The sequence below is a fragment of the Gymnodraco acuticeps genome, unplaced genomic scaffold, assembly GCF_902827175.1.
Source record: "Gymnodraco acuticeps unplaced genomic scaffold, fGymAcu1.1, whole genome shotgun sequence".
In the NCBI taxonomy this organism is placed as follows: Eukaryota; Metazoa; Chordata; class Actinopteri; order Perciformes; family Bathydraconidae; genus Gymnodraco; species Gymnodraco acuticeps.
Genome location: NW_022990700.1, coordinates 80,214 through 94,036, shown reverse-complemented (window position 1 = coordinate 94,036; position 13,823 = coordinate 80,214). Strand labels below are relative to the sequence as shown.

The 13,823-nt window shown below is 40.9% G+C and overlaps 1 protein-coding gene across 1 annotated transcript; it reads right to left on the bottom strand.

The window, feature by feature from the left end:
• Positions 1 to 3,729: 3,729 nt before the first annotated feature.
• LOC117556027 lies at positions 3,730 to 13,562 on the bottom strand. The gene is made up of 9 exons (XM_034231164.1): positions 13,453 to 13,562; positions 10,783 to 12,038; positions 9,592 to 9,909; positions 9,176 to 9,409; positions 8,964 to 9,089; positions 5,337 to 5,654; positions 4,923 to 5,180; positions 4,738 to 4,839; positions 3,730 to 4,367 (listed from the first exon to the last, which is right to left on the bottom strand). The coding sequence occupies exons 2-9, from the start codon at positions 10,829 to 10,831 to the stop codon at positions 4,195 to 4,197; spliced, it is 1,578 nt and encodes a 525-aa protein (XP_034087055.1). The 5' UTR covers positions 10,832 to 12,038; positions 13,453 to 13,562; the 3' UTR covers positions 3,730 to 4,194.
• Between the last annotated feature and the right edge of the window lie 261 nt (positions 13,563 to 13,823).

Below are 13,823 nucleotides of genomic sequence, written 5' to 3'. Positions count from 1 at the left end.
TTGCATAGGGCCCCCAAAAAGCTAGAAACGGCCCTGGGTATAACAGCTTGTACAGATTCACACTATTGGTCAACTAATGTTTGCAGCATAAATATATATTAAATATATTTGTTGCATTACTTTATCCATAACACCGCCTAAACAATTCTGAGGCTTTTGTCCTCTGACAAAATCAACATGCAGTTAAAGGATTATTAGTTTGTCTTGTGTCAGAGTTTTTTTTATAACTAAGGCAATAATGTGCCCTACTTCTCAGACTGAACAGAACAATACTTTGCCATCAAACTATCATTTCAGGATCACAACCATTCAACAAAGGCTCTTTATTTGTACTTAGTTTTTTTTTAGAAACTTGTTACGGTGTGCAGGAAGCAAATGCAGATTTAAGTGACAAAATAATTCCTTTATTTCAAGGCTACAATATTCAGAGACAGAACAGAACACTCACAACACAAGACGAACCGACACTGAACACAGGAAGAGACAAGACTAAATACCGGAAGGGGTAATCACAAGACGAGACACAGCCGGGCAGGGGAGGAGAAACACAAGGGTCACAGGTGAAAACAATCAGACAACTAGACACACCAGAGAAACTAAACGACGGGAGGAAAAACACAGGAAGAAGGACCAGACAATATACAAGGATGAAAATACCCATAACCAGACATACAAAACTACAACACAGACAGATCCTAACAGTACCCCCCCCTCAAGGGACGGATCCCAGACGTCCCAAAACAAAACCACAAAAAGTCCAAAACCACAAGCAGGGTGGGTGGAGGGGGTCCGGAGGAGGGACGTAGGCCACCAGGGTAGGTGGAGGGGGACCGGAGGAGGGACACAAAACTAGGGCCAACAGGGTGGGTGGAGGGGGTCTGGAGGACGGGCTTGGGCTGACAGCCCAGGGGCACGGCAGAGCTTGAAAAGGGGGTTATGGAGGGGCGAAGGCAGTTGCAGGAAGAGTCAGGGGGTCGGGCCCGAGGGCGAGGACCGCGGCACTCAGGGGGCAGGGCTCGAGGGCGAAGACCGCGGCTCTCAGGGGGCCGGGCTCTCAGGGGGGCCGGGCTCGAGGGCGAAGACCGCGGCTCTCAGGAGGCCGGGCAGAACCCGGTGTCGGCCGGACAGGAACCGGCGCTGGTGGGACAGGCCTCGGCAGGATCCCCCACGGAAGAGGACCAGGAGTTGGCAGGACCCCACCAGGAGGGCAGTCGGCGGGACCCCCAACGGGACAGGACACAGGATTGGCAGGACCCCCGGCAGGAGAGCAGCCGGCGGAACCTCCAACAGGACAGGACACAGGGTTGACAGGACCCCCGGCAGAAGGGCAGTCGGCGGGACCCCCAACGGGACAGTACACAGGGTTAGCAGGACCCCCGGCAGGAGAGCAGCCGGCGGACCCTCCAACAGGACAGGACACAGGGTTGACAGGACCCCCGGCAGAAGGGCAGTCGGCGGGACCCCCAACGGGACAGTACACAGGGTTAGCAGGACCCCCGGCAGGAGAGAAGTTCACGGGACCTCCAACAGGACAGGACACAGGGTTGGCAGGACCCCCGGCAGAAGGGCAGTCGGCGGGACCCCCAACGGGACAGCACACAGGGCTGGCAGGACCCCCGGCAGGAGAGTAGTTCGCGGGACCTCCAACGGGACTGGCCATGGAGCCGGAAGGACCCCCAGCGGAACCTCCATCGGCATAGGACATGGGATTGGCAGGACCCCCGGCAGGAGAGTAGACGGCGGGACCCCCAACGGGACAGGACATGGGATTGGCAGGACCCCCGGCAGGAGAGTAGACGGCGGGACCTCCAACGAGACAGACATGGAGTTGGCAGGACCCCCAGCGGAACCTCCAACGGACCAGGACATTGGATATGGACTTGAGACGTGACTCAAGTAGGGACTCGAGAGGAGACTCGAGAAGGGACTCGAGAGGGGAATCAAGGGGGAACTGGAGAGGGGACTGTGGCAGCTGGGGCCGGGACCATGGCTGCTCGGGCCAGAACTGGGGCTGAAACCATGGCTGCTGGGGACTGTACTAGGTCTGGAACCATGGCTGGAAATATGGCTGTATGATCCAGTTCTGAAGCCGGAAACATGGCTGTATGGGCCGGCTCTGGAGCCGGAATTGAAGCCAGAATCATGGCTGTAATGTCCAGTTCTGAAGCCGGAAACATGGCTGTAACGTCCGGTTCTGAAGCCGGAAACATGGCTGTAAGGTCCGGTTCTGAAGCCGGAAACATGGCTGTAAGGTCCGGTTCTGGAGCCGGAAACATGGCTGTAAGATCCCGTTCTGAAGCCGGAAACATGGCTGTATGGGCCGGTACCTGAGTACGAGCTGGCTTCCTGACCTTGCGTCTTTTAGAAGTCTTTTGGAGGCTCCGTGGACCTCCAAACGCCAGGCGGGATCCCAAGAAAGGGTCAGAGAATGGAGACTGGCACTCAGGGCTGCGTGAGAAAACTCTGAGAAACTCAGGCAATGAGCCTCTCAACCATGGCATGTTGTCCACCTCCATTTGTGCCTTTTTGAGGACAGCCTCTTTGTTCCTTTTAGCCAAGGTTCTACTCCATTCAGCATAATGACACTGAAGAGTGTACTCCAGGGATAACAAGTCCAAATCAAAATGAAAATCCGCTGGGTCCATTGTGGGTCGGTTCGTAATATTACGGTGTGCAGGAAGCAGGACCCAAATGCAGATTTAAGTGACAAAATAATTCCTTTATTTCAAGGCTACAATATTCAGAGACAGAACAGAACACTCACCGCAGTTTACTCACAACACAAGACGAACCGACACTGAACACAGGAAGAGACAAGACTAAATACCGGAAGGGGTAATCACAAGACGAGACACAGCCGGGCAGGGGAGGAGAAACACAAGGGCCACAGGAGAAAACAATCAGACAACTAGACACACCAGGGAAACTAACGACAGGAGGAAAAACACAGGAAGAAGGACCAGACAATATACAAGGATGAAAATACCCATAACCAGACATACAAAACTACAACACAGACAGATCCTAACAAAACTAGTTTAATTTGGTTAGCCTAATGGTCTTCACAGCTTCCTGCTGAATATGAAAGGAATTCATTTTGGTCAAATGTAAAGCTCAAAACTGTTCTGACATCTTGGTTGATGTAAGTGTTAGTTAGGGTGGTGGCTGTTGTGTAATTCATTACATGGAAAAGGGAAGTAGATGATTACAATTTCAGTTATTTCACTTAGAAGTGAAATAACTGAAATTTATTTCAGTTATTTCTAAAGAGAGAACTCTCTCTCTCTCTTTAGACTCTGTTGCCTTCTATTGATATAAGGAACATTCCCTAAACTATTTAAAGACATGTGACATTGCTCTTAATAGTAATACACATATATGTTTATATTTTAACTTCATTATGCAGACTGGTAGTAGTAGCCTATTAAGGCAGTAACACCATATGGTTATTTGTTATTGATCATAATTTCTACCTGAAATGTTAACATTGGGAGCAGAGATTTTACAGAATAATCCACGAACAGCAGTAACGCCTCTGATTGTCAGTAGGGGGAAACCTCACACCGTCTGATACTGATCATTAAAAGTAGAGTCTTTGATGAAAATGAAAACAACAAAATGGAAGTTTACCTTATTTGAATATCTAGATCTAGATTACCTTTAGTAAGAATACATAATGTTTGTTGAATTAGAGAACACAGTGATGCAAATAAGCACAAAACACGTACAGACCTTTATTAGCCTTACTTACTTTTATTATCATGAAAGCAATATTTAACTTCATAAAGTACCACAACTGGATTGGATATATAACAACACTAAAAAGACTTTCCATAAGAACGTATTGCAAGCAAACAAGCAAAAAAAGACCTATATATGACATTTGAATCACATGAGAAAAACAACAAACTATCATGCACATGATTCAATCTGAGTTCAATACTAACATTATATAAATGATCATGATTGTAATTTACAAAGAGTGAAAAAATGCAGGCACCTCGACTTGTACTTGAACTGCGATACAAATGCAAAACAACACTAACAGACCTCAAATAATAACAACTCATACTGAGCTGCTGAACTGTGAACACATTTAAGTACTTTTAGAATAAAAACAGCAGATTATTTCCACTCCCTTTCTTCACATGCTTAAAGACGATGAGAGACGACCTGAGTTGAACTTCAGATGGCTTACATCTCAACCATCACAACAGACTCGTCTTGATGTTCCCTCTCTGGACGGTAAGCAGAACCTTCAGCCTTCTTGTAGTTATTTTTCTTCCAAGCAAAATAGACGGCAATCCCGATTAATGCAAAAACCACCACAGCTGCCCGCACACCACATACGAGCAGGGAGTGATCAGCTGGGATAAAGAGACACAAAAACAACATGTCAAGTTAGTTCTGTGACAGGAGAATTCATGTTTACTATTCAAGAACCGTCTCTGCTGGAGGAAGAAACTGCTTATTGGAGGGTTTGTGGACACATTGATATCACTCTCCTATATACCCACAGTGGAAGCCTTATGTTTGTGGTAGGAGCTGTAATAAGACTCATTATTACTTATGGAGACACACAAACAAAAAAGGGGGGAATCACTTTAATAATCCATTGTTGCAGTGTTAGTTGTCATTTACTAATGTACCATGGGTCATCTTCAGAGAGGGGGGTCACAGTTTGATTCCAGGATGTGATGTTAGTGCAGGGGTTAATTGACACTGTACTCTCCTTACCCGCAGTGGAGGAATCTGGTTCAACACACAGCATAGTGTTGGCTGCAAACACCCACTGTGGTATCTGTCTCCCATTTGAGGTGCAGTTAATGAATATGAAGCCTGTGGGAAAGAATCAGATACATGACTGATGTGTAGTTAATCTCATGTCTTATTCATCAAACTGTTTCAACTCATCTTCTCACCACAGTTAGAGATCTCCTCTCCTTTAGAGACCTGACTGACGTTATTCCTGACTGAGCAGGCCACTGCTCCAGAGACGTGTTGTCTCAGAGTGATGCTGTTAGTCTCAGTATTTACAGAGAGGAGCTCAGTGTCTGTCAGTGAGCGTCCACCCAGAGTCCAGTTGTACTGAGGACTGTCCCCTCCCCCAGAGGAGCAGGAGACCCTCTTCTCTCCCTGGGACAGACACTCAGAGGCCAGCCGGACAGAGGACACAGGAGCTGAAGAAAACACACTCTGATGACTTTTCATATTCACACCATCTAAGTCATTTTTTGTAGTTTTTAGTACAGAACAGACAGATATATTTTAGACTTTTTAAACTTTGTATGTATCCATTTGACTAAATCCCCCAGTAGATAAAAAAACGTATTTACCTTGAATGGTCAGTCGTAGAGCGCGATTCTCCTTGATTTGTATGCTGTCACGGATTTCAAGTTTATATTCAGCACGGTCAGTCCTGCTGAGGTTGTTCACCCTAAATGTTCCATCACTTGGATTAAATGAGGATCTGCTTTTTAGCACATTACGCACAATCGTATTGTTTATCACAGTAAGTATTACTGTTGTAGATTTGTACAATAGGTATCTTTGTGTTTCTAAGGCCCTGTCCATCAGCTGGAGGACCACAGTTCCTCCCAAAGGACCGAAGCAGTGAGCTCCATCCTGTCTGCCGTCACAATAGGTTTCCAGACCTGGAAATACAAAATAGAAACATTTAAAAAAAGGTTTACAATCAAAAACATCAAAAATGTAAGTTTTGCATTTCTACAAAAATATTGAGTTTTGTAATTCTTTAAGCAAATACTGATCTGCTGCGAAAAATAAGTATTTCACTGGTTTCCAGACAAAGGTTTGTGAAATACTGTATAAATATGTTTAGCAGCTGAACTGTTACAGTACAAATGCTTCTGTACAATATTTGTGCTTAGGTGAAGTTAACCTCACCCAAACAGGAACTTCAGTTTTAAATTATTGGGAAGTTACCAACGTTTTCAAAATTAACACATTATTTTTCAGTATGTTTTTGGCAATGTGTTTGAACTAATGGAAAAGAGCCATCAAACCTTGATGTCCAAAAAGATATCTAGCGTATATAAATTCTAAAGGTGTGGCCATCAGACCATGATATATAAATGTTTACTGTGGATGTAAGCATTCTGTTTCTGTAATCAAGTACCAGTACAAGGAATTAACACATATATTTTCTTAACTTAAAGTAAGCTTTACGAACATTGTATGTGGAATTGAGAAGAATATGAGTGGAAAATGTCATTAGGTTGAATCAGTTACATAATAAATTATGTTTGATTAATACAAGATTGAAAAACTATCAATCATAGTTATTCTGTTAATTTTTGCATACGTTATAATTAAACGGTTGAACTGTAACTGTATGCCTAACTTAATGCAGACAGAACAAATGTTTTTGTTGCAATAGAGCCATGAACAATATGTGAAAGCAAAACATTTCACTGAACAACCAGTGCAAAAACGTTCCTCCGCTCGTCAGTTTCTTTAGTTGTTGAATTAATTGTACAGCCTATTGTGATTAAAATTAGGACTTAGAAATTATTGTCGAATGTAAATGAGAAAAAAATGGTGTACATTTGTATCAGAAAACAACTATAAAGTCCCACTAACTACCATGAAACAACTGGTCCTTAGACAAGACATAAAGTGAGTGAAACCAAACTCAGCCTTTAGATGTCGTCAAACATGATTCAATAATAATACCAACAAAACCTTTTAAATCAACTACTTTAGCCATCTACTTTCTTGTGGTCATTAAATGATTTTATTTATTTAACTTTCAGTCAAAGCACTAATGATGTTACTGATGAAGTAGATGATTCAACGTTCAGTTATTTCACTTCTCTCACTCTTTAGAATAAGTCGCCCTCCATTGGCAACTATTGATACAAGGCAAATGCCCTGAACTGAGAAACCATGTAAACTTTACGTGGTTTCTCAGTTCAGGACATTTGCCTTGTAAAGACTTGAGCCTGTAGACTTATGACATTGCACTTGTAATAACACACATATATGTTTATATTTTAACCTCATTATGCAGACTGGTAGTAGTAGCCTATTAAGGCAGTAACACCATATGGTTATATTTAATTGATCATAATATTTTCCTGAAATGTTAACATGTTGGGAACAGAGATTTTACAGAATAATCCACGAACAGCAGTAACACCTCTGTTAGTCAGTAGGGGGAAACCTAGAGTCTGTGATGAAAACGAAAACAACAAAATGGAAGTTTACCTAAATTGAAAAATGTTAACATTGTGGAGCCGAAACATCTGATTACCTTTAGATAGAATACATAATGTTTGTTGAAATAGAAGTCCCACAGTGATGCAAATGGTCAAAACCACTTACAGACCTTTATTAACCTTACTTACTTACTTTATTTTTCACATGAAAGCAATATTTAACTTTATAAAATATCACCACTCGATTGTATATATAACAACTATAAAAAGGGAAAATACTTTACAATAGAACGTATTGCAAACAAGCAAGCAACAAATATAATCACATGAGAAAATCAACAAACTATTATGCACATGATTCAATCTGAGTTCAAAACTTTAATTATATCAATGAAAATGAACATGATTCAAAAAGAGTGAAACAATTCAGACTCGACTTGTGATCACATTAACTGTAGACACAATTCATTACCTTTGTTCTGTGAGAGTAGTGATACAAATGCAAAACAACACTCACAGACCTCAGATAATAACAACTCATACTGAGCTGCTGAACTGTGAACACATTTAAGTAATTTTAGAATAAAAACCGCAGATTATTTCCACTCCCTTTCCTCACATGCTTAAAGATGATGAGAGACGACCTGAGTTCAACTTCAGATGCCTTACATCTCAACCATCACAACAGACTCATCTTGATGTTCCCTCTCTGGACGGTAAGCAGAACCTTCAGCCTTCTTGTATTTATTTTTCTTCCAAGCAAAATAGACGGCAATCCCGATTAATGCAAAAACCACCACAGCTGCCCGCACACCACATACGAGCAGGGAGTGATCAGCTGGGATAAAGAGACACAAAAACAACATGTCAAGTTAGTTCTGTGACAGGAGAGTTCATGTTTACTATTCAAGAACCGTCTCTGCTGGAGGAAGAAACTGCTTATTGGAGGGTTTGTGGACACATTGATATCACTCTCCTATCCATAAGTCTTAGTTTTCACAGGTTTCTGTAAAAAATAAATAAGACAACTACAACTCATCCAGAACGCTGCTGCCAGAGTCCTCACCAAAACTAGGAGAATTGACCACACCCCCCCAGTTCTCAAAAATCTGCAGTGGCTGCCTATTACACAAAGGTTACACTTCAAAATCTTACTTTGAACATACAAAGCACTTAATGGATTGGGAACAAAACACATTTCAGAGATGCTTCACTGTTACGAGCCAGACAGAGCTCTCAGGTCAACAGGAGCGGGTTTACTCCTTGTCCCCAGAGTCAGAACTACATTTGCCGAGGCAGCTTTTAGTTTTTATGCACCTCAAGCCTGGAACAAACTGCCTGAAAATCTAAAGTCCGCCCCAACCCTGTGTTCTTTAAATCAAGGTTAAAAACCTTTCTTTTTAATGCTGCCTATCCTGAGATTCTATAACCGTGCCTTATCACTGCACTTTTAACTGCAACAATTATTTTATCGCTTTTTTTAATTGTCTTTTTTTGTTTTGTTTGTTTGTTTTGTATTATTATGTGTTAAATGCCTATGTGAAGCACTTTGAATTGCCTTGTCTTAAAATGTGCTATACAAATAAACTAACCTTAAACCTTGAACCTTGAACCTTGAACCTTAGTTTCTATGTTTGTTGTAGGAGCTGTTCCAAAACTCACAGATATAGAAATAACTCTAGGGGGTTTATGGAGATAAACAAAGGAAAAAAAGGGGGAATGACTTTAACAATCCATTGTAGAAGTTTAACATTTCCCTAATCTCTTGGTGTGTCTCCTTACCCACAGTGGAGGATTCTGAGATGGTGGTAGGAGGTGTTGTTGGTTCAAAACACAGCATATTATTGGCTGCAAACACCCACTGTGATATCTGTGTCTCATTTGAGGTGCACTTGATGAATGTGAAGCCTGTGGGAAATAATTAAATGAACGACTTATGTACTGTTAATAATCTGTGTCATAATAAATAAACAGTTGTTCACTCATCTTCTCACCACAGAAGCGGCTGACGTTATTCTCGACTGAGCAGGCCACTATTCCAGAGACGTGTTGTTTCAGAGTGATGCTGTTAGTCTCAGTATTTACAGAGAGGAGCTCAGTGTCTGTCAGTGAGCGTCCACCCAGAGTCCAGTTGTACTGAGGACTGTCCCCTCCCCCAGAGGAGCAGGAGACCCTCTTCTCTCCCTGGGACAGACACTCAGAGGCCAGCCGGACAGAGGACACAGGAGCTGAAGGAAACACACTCTGGTGACTTTTCATATTCACAGTAACACCATCTACAGTAAGTCTTTTTTTGCAGTTTGTATTACAGAACAGACAGATATATGTTGAGTTTAGAAATACAAACTTTGTTTGCGTGTCTATCCATTTGACTAAATCCCCCAGTAGATTTAAAAAAAAACATATTTACCTTGAATGGTCAACTGTAGAGCCCGTTTCTCTTTGATATGTATGCTGTCACTGATTTTAAATGTATATTCAGCACTGTCAGTCCTGCTGAGGTTGTTCACCCTAAATGTTCCATCACTTGGATTAAATGAGGATCTGCTTTTTATGGCATTCGTTACAATCATATTATTTATCACATAAAGTATTGTTGCTGACGATTTGTACAATAGGTATCTTTCTGTTACTAAGGCCCTGTCCATCAGCTGGAGGACCACAGTTCCTCCCAATGGACCGAAACACTGAGCTCCATCCTGTCTGCCGTCACAGTGGGTTTCCAGACCTGGACATACAAAATAAAAACATTAATAAAAAAAAAAGGTTTTAAAATCCAAAACATAAAAAATATAAGTTTTTCATTTCTACACAAATATTGACTATTAAAATTCTTTAAGCGTATTTAAATACTGATCTGCAGCAACAAATAAGTATTTCACTGGTTTCCAGACAAAGGTTTGTGAAATACTGTATAAATATGTTTAGCAGCTGAACTGTTACAGTACAAATGCTTCTGTACAATATTTGTGCTTAGGTGAAGTTAACTTCACCTAAACAGGAACTTCAGTTTTAAATTATTGGGAAGTTACCAACGTTTTCAAAATGAACACATTATTTGTCACTGTGTTTTTAGCAATGTGTATGAACTAATGGAAAATAGTCATCAAACCTTGATGTCCAAATATTTGCTGTGGATGTAAGCATTCTGTAGCTGCAATCAAGTACCAGTTCCTCCTTGTCAGTTTCTTTAGTTGTTGAATTAATTGTATTTCTGGTGGAACAGCTTTGTAATTTTGGTTCAAATTATTATTCAGAAATGATTGTCATATGTAAATGAGACAAAGAAAGCTTCAACCTCATGGATCTATGCCAGTGAATGAAGATCACAGCAGATTTAGAAAATTGTCGAATCCTATTTATGTTATGTATTTGTCATGTTTCATGAATTTGGGCCCAGGGTGGTTGAAGAGTTAAGGATTGAATATTGGTACCTACACAAATCTTCATTAATCATCAGAAATGTTGTGCGTCAATTCAGAAATGATATCTCAAACCAAAATATAGTCTCCTATCACAATATTGATGTAATACTAATATATTCTTCAGCTTTAATGTAAAATATTTTGTACTTAATCTAGTTATAAGTTAAAGATCTGACCGTAAGAGGCTCCGAGCATCATCACCAACACTCCGATCACAGCCTGCATGTCTCCTCAGTGTTCAGCCTCTGGGGACCCAGTCTGCAGCTCACACTAAACTCTAAACTTTATACTACAGCAAACATGCACATACTACACAGAGCAGCCTGACATGTCTTCTGTTAGTGGTCAGATTCAGATTAAAAGCATCTTACTTCCTCATTTATGTTGAGAACATTCTACCGTTATAGCCTAAACGATACCATGGCAGGACATGGTGTCACTGCTCTAAAGGAAGTTAAACAAAGTGTCACACGAAACACTGACCACTAAGACCTGCACTTTGGTTCTATTATTTTGTCCATTATGTTCTGCCTTTTCCTCCACATTTGAGAGAGAATATAAATAAGTTATGATTGAAACAGTACCACAGGGTGTATATACAGAGTTTAACATCTCAATAATGAATAAGAAATGAGAGAACACTACAATCCTTGACATAAAGTTTTACTGTGACAATAACTTTCAACTTTCTCACACTATTTCTATATCCAAAGAAAAAAATGGTGTACTTTTGTATCAGAAAACAACTAGGTCCCTCTAACTATGAAACAACTGGTCCTTAGACAAGACATAAAGTGAGTGAAACCAAACTTGGCCTGTAGATGTCGTCAAACATGATTCAACTAATACCAACAAGACCTTTTAAATTAACTACTTCAGCCATCTACTTTAGTGTGGTCTTTAAATTATTTTATTTATTTAACTTTCAGTAAAAGGACTCATGATGTAAGTGATGTTTTAAGGCTTGTTTATATCAATAAGTACACTTACTGTTAATAACTTGCAACTTAATTCAAATGTACAGCATTTAATTTACAGCAGCATCCTCTCATTATGTAATAATTCCAGTAACAATAACTCATTCAAACGAGTATTAAATACATATTTTTTGTAATTGTAAATCAATGTTTATTTTTATTTTTTTATCAGAGCTACAGTGCAAACATTCAACTTTCATATTATGTACCAATAGTTTGCCATGAGGGAAGGGCAGCAAAATAAACAGACAATGATATTGAAACATTTTTTTAAAGGATGAAAAAAAAACCTGGTACTTAAACTAGATAGATGATCTCACATAATTCTGCAAGGTACAAAGAGATTTTCCAGCACCCAAGTCATGCAAAGTAGGGTTCAATCTTAGGGTCCTCACTTGTCCAGTGTTGATCTTCAGTTAGTTTTAAACCAAAAGCCTTTTTTGTCCTTTTTTTACCTGAGGAAGGAAAAAAGGCAGAATAATAACTGTAGTTAAGATGGCTGAAAATGAAATAGCCTCAAACTGAATCTGTTCCTCTTTTTTGATAACAAACAGGCAGAGGAGGGAGAAGTACTCAGATATTGTACTTGAGCATAAGTAGAAGTACCAGAGTGTTGGAATATTCTGCTACAAGGTAAAGCAGCGTTCAGTTATTATGCTCCAAATATCTGGAACAAACTCCCAGAAACCTGCAGGTCCGCTGCAACTCTGACTACTTTTAAATCCAGGCTGAAGACTTTTCTTTTTGTCGCTGCTTTTAATTGAACTATTCATATTTTAGACTGCACTGTAACTTTTATCCATGTACTTTTTCTTTTAATGTTTAATTGAACTATTCATATCTTAGACTGCACTGAAACTTTTATCCATGTATTTTTTCTTTTAATGTTTATTTTATTAGCTTTTCTTTTTAATGACTGATTTTAAATGCCTTTTTCTTAATGTCTTTCATTTTTTGTAAAGCACTTTGAATTGCCTTGTGTTGAAAAGTGCTATATAAATAAACTTGCCTTGCCTTGCCTTGCCTTGCCTTGCCTTGCCTTGCCTTGCCTTGCCTTGCCTTGCCTTGCCTTGCCTTGCCTTGCCTTGCCTTGCCTTGCCTTGCCTTGCCTTGCCTTGCCTTGCCTTGCCTTGCCTTGCCTTGCCTTGCCTTGCCTTGCCTTGCCTTGCCTTGCCTTGCCTTGCCTTGCCTTGCCTTGCCTTGCCTTGCCTTGCCTTGCCTTGCCTTGCCTTGCCTTGCCTTGCCTTGCCTTGCCTTGCCTTGCCTTGCCTTGCCTTGCCTTGCCTTGCCTTGCCTTGCCTTGCCTTGCCTTGCCTTGCCTTGCCTTGCCTTGCCTTGCCTTGCCTTGCCTTGCCTTGCCTTGCCTTGCCTTGCCTTGCCTTGCCTTGCCTTGCCTTGCCTTGCCTTGCCTTGCCTTGCCTTGCCTTGCCTTGCCTTGCCTTGCCTACAAGTAAAAGTCCTGCATTCAACATGTTACTCAAGTAAAAGTGTGAAAGTATTGCTATCAAAATATACTAAAAGTACTCATTGTGCAGATTGATTGTAATTATTATCAAAGCTGGTAAAGTTGCAGCTAGTTTTAAACACTTTGTGCAGGGTAGCTTGTGAATTTACTCGAGGTGTTACTAAAGTCTTATTTAAGAGTTGATTGTATTCCACAATCACTAATCCAAATCTGCAAAGTAACTAAATAAATGTAAACTACTACACCTGCGACTCCTGTGAGTGAATGTAGTGGAGTAAAAGTACGAAGTAGCATAAAATGGAAATACTCAAGTAAAGTACAAGTATCTCAAAATGGTACTTAAGTACAGTACTTGAGTAAATGTACTTAGTTACTTCCCACCTCTGCAAACAGGTGAGTCTTACCTGACTTCTTACCGCGCCTCATTTTCCAGCAGGCGCAGCAACACACCCCCACTATCAGTAGAGCCCCGACTGTACAGCAGACTATGATCACGATGTGCAAAATGCTTTCTGGGGAGAAACAAACCACATCAATAATTATCCAAACTCACAAACTTTAAAGCATTCACATGTTTGCATTTGTTGGTTGGTGGTTAGTGAAACTCTATTTTGACCAAAATTCATGATAGGCTCAAAATGAGAACAAGAAAAGTTGATAAATACTGAAAGTTCCCTTTGAAGCACAGCCAGTTCCTGTTGTTGTCACGGCACCTTTCATCAGCCCCCAAAGTATATTATTGAAATGAATAAATAAGTTCTAACTAAATGGAAAG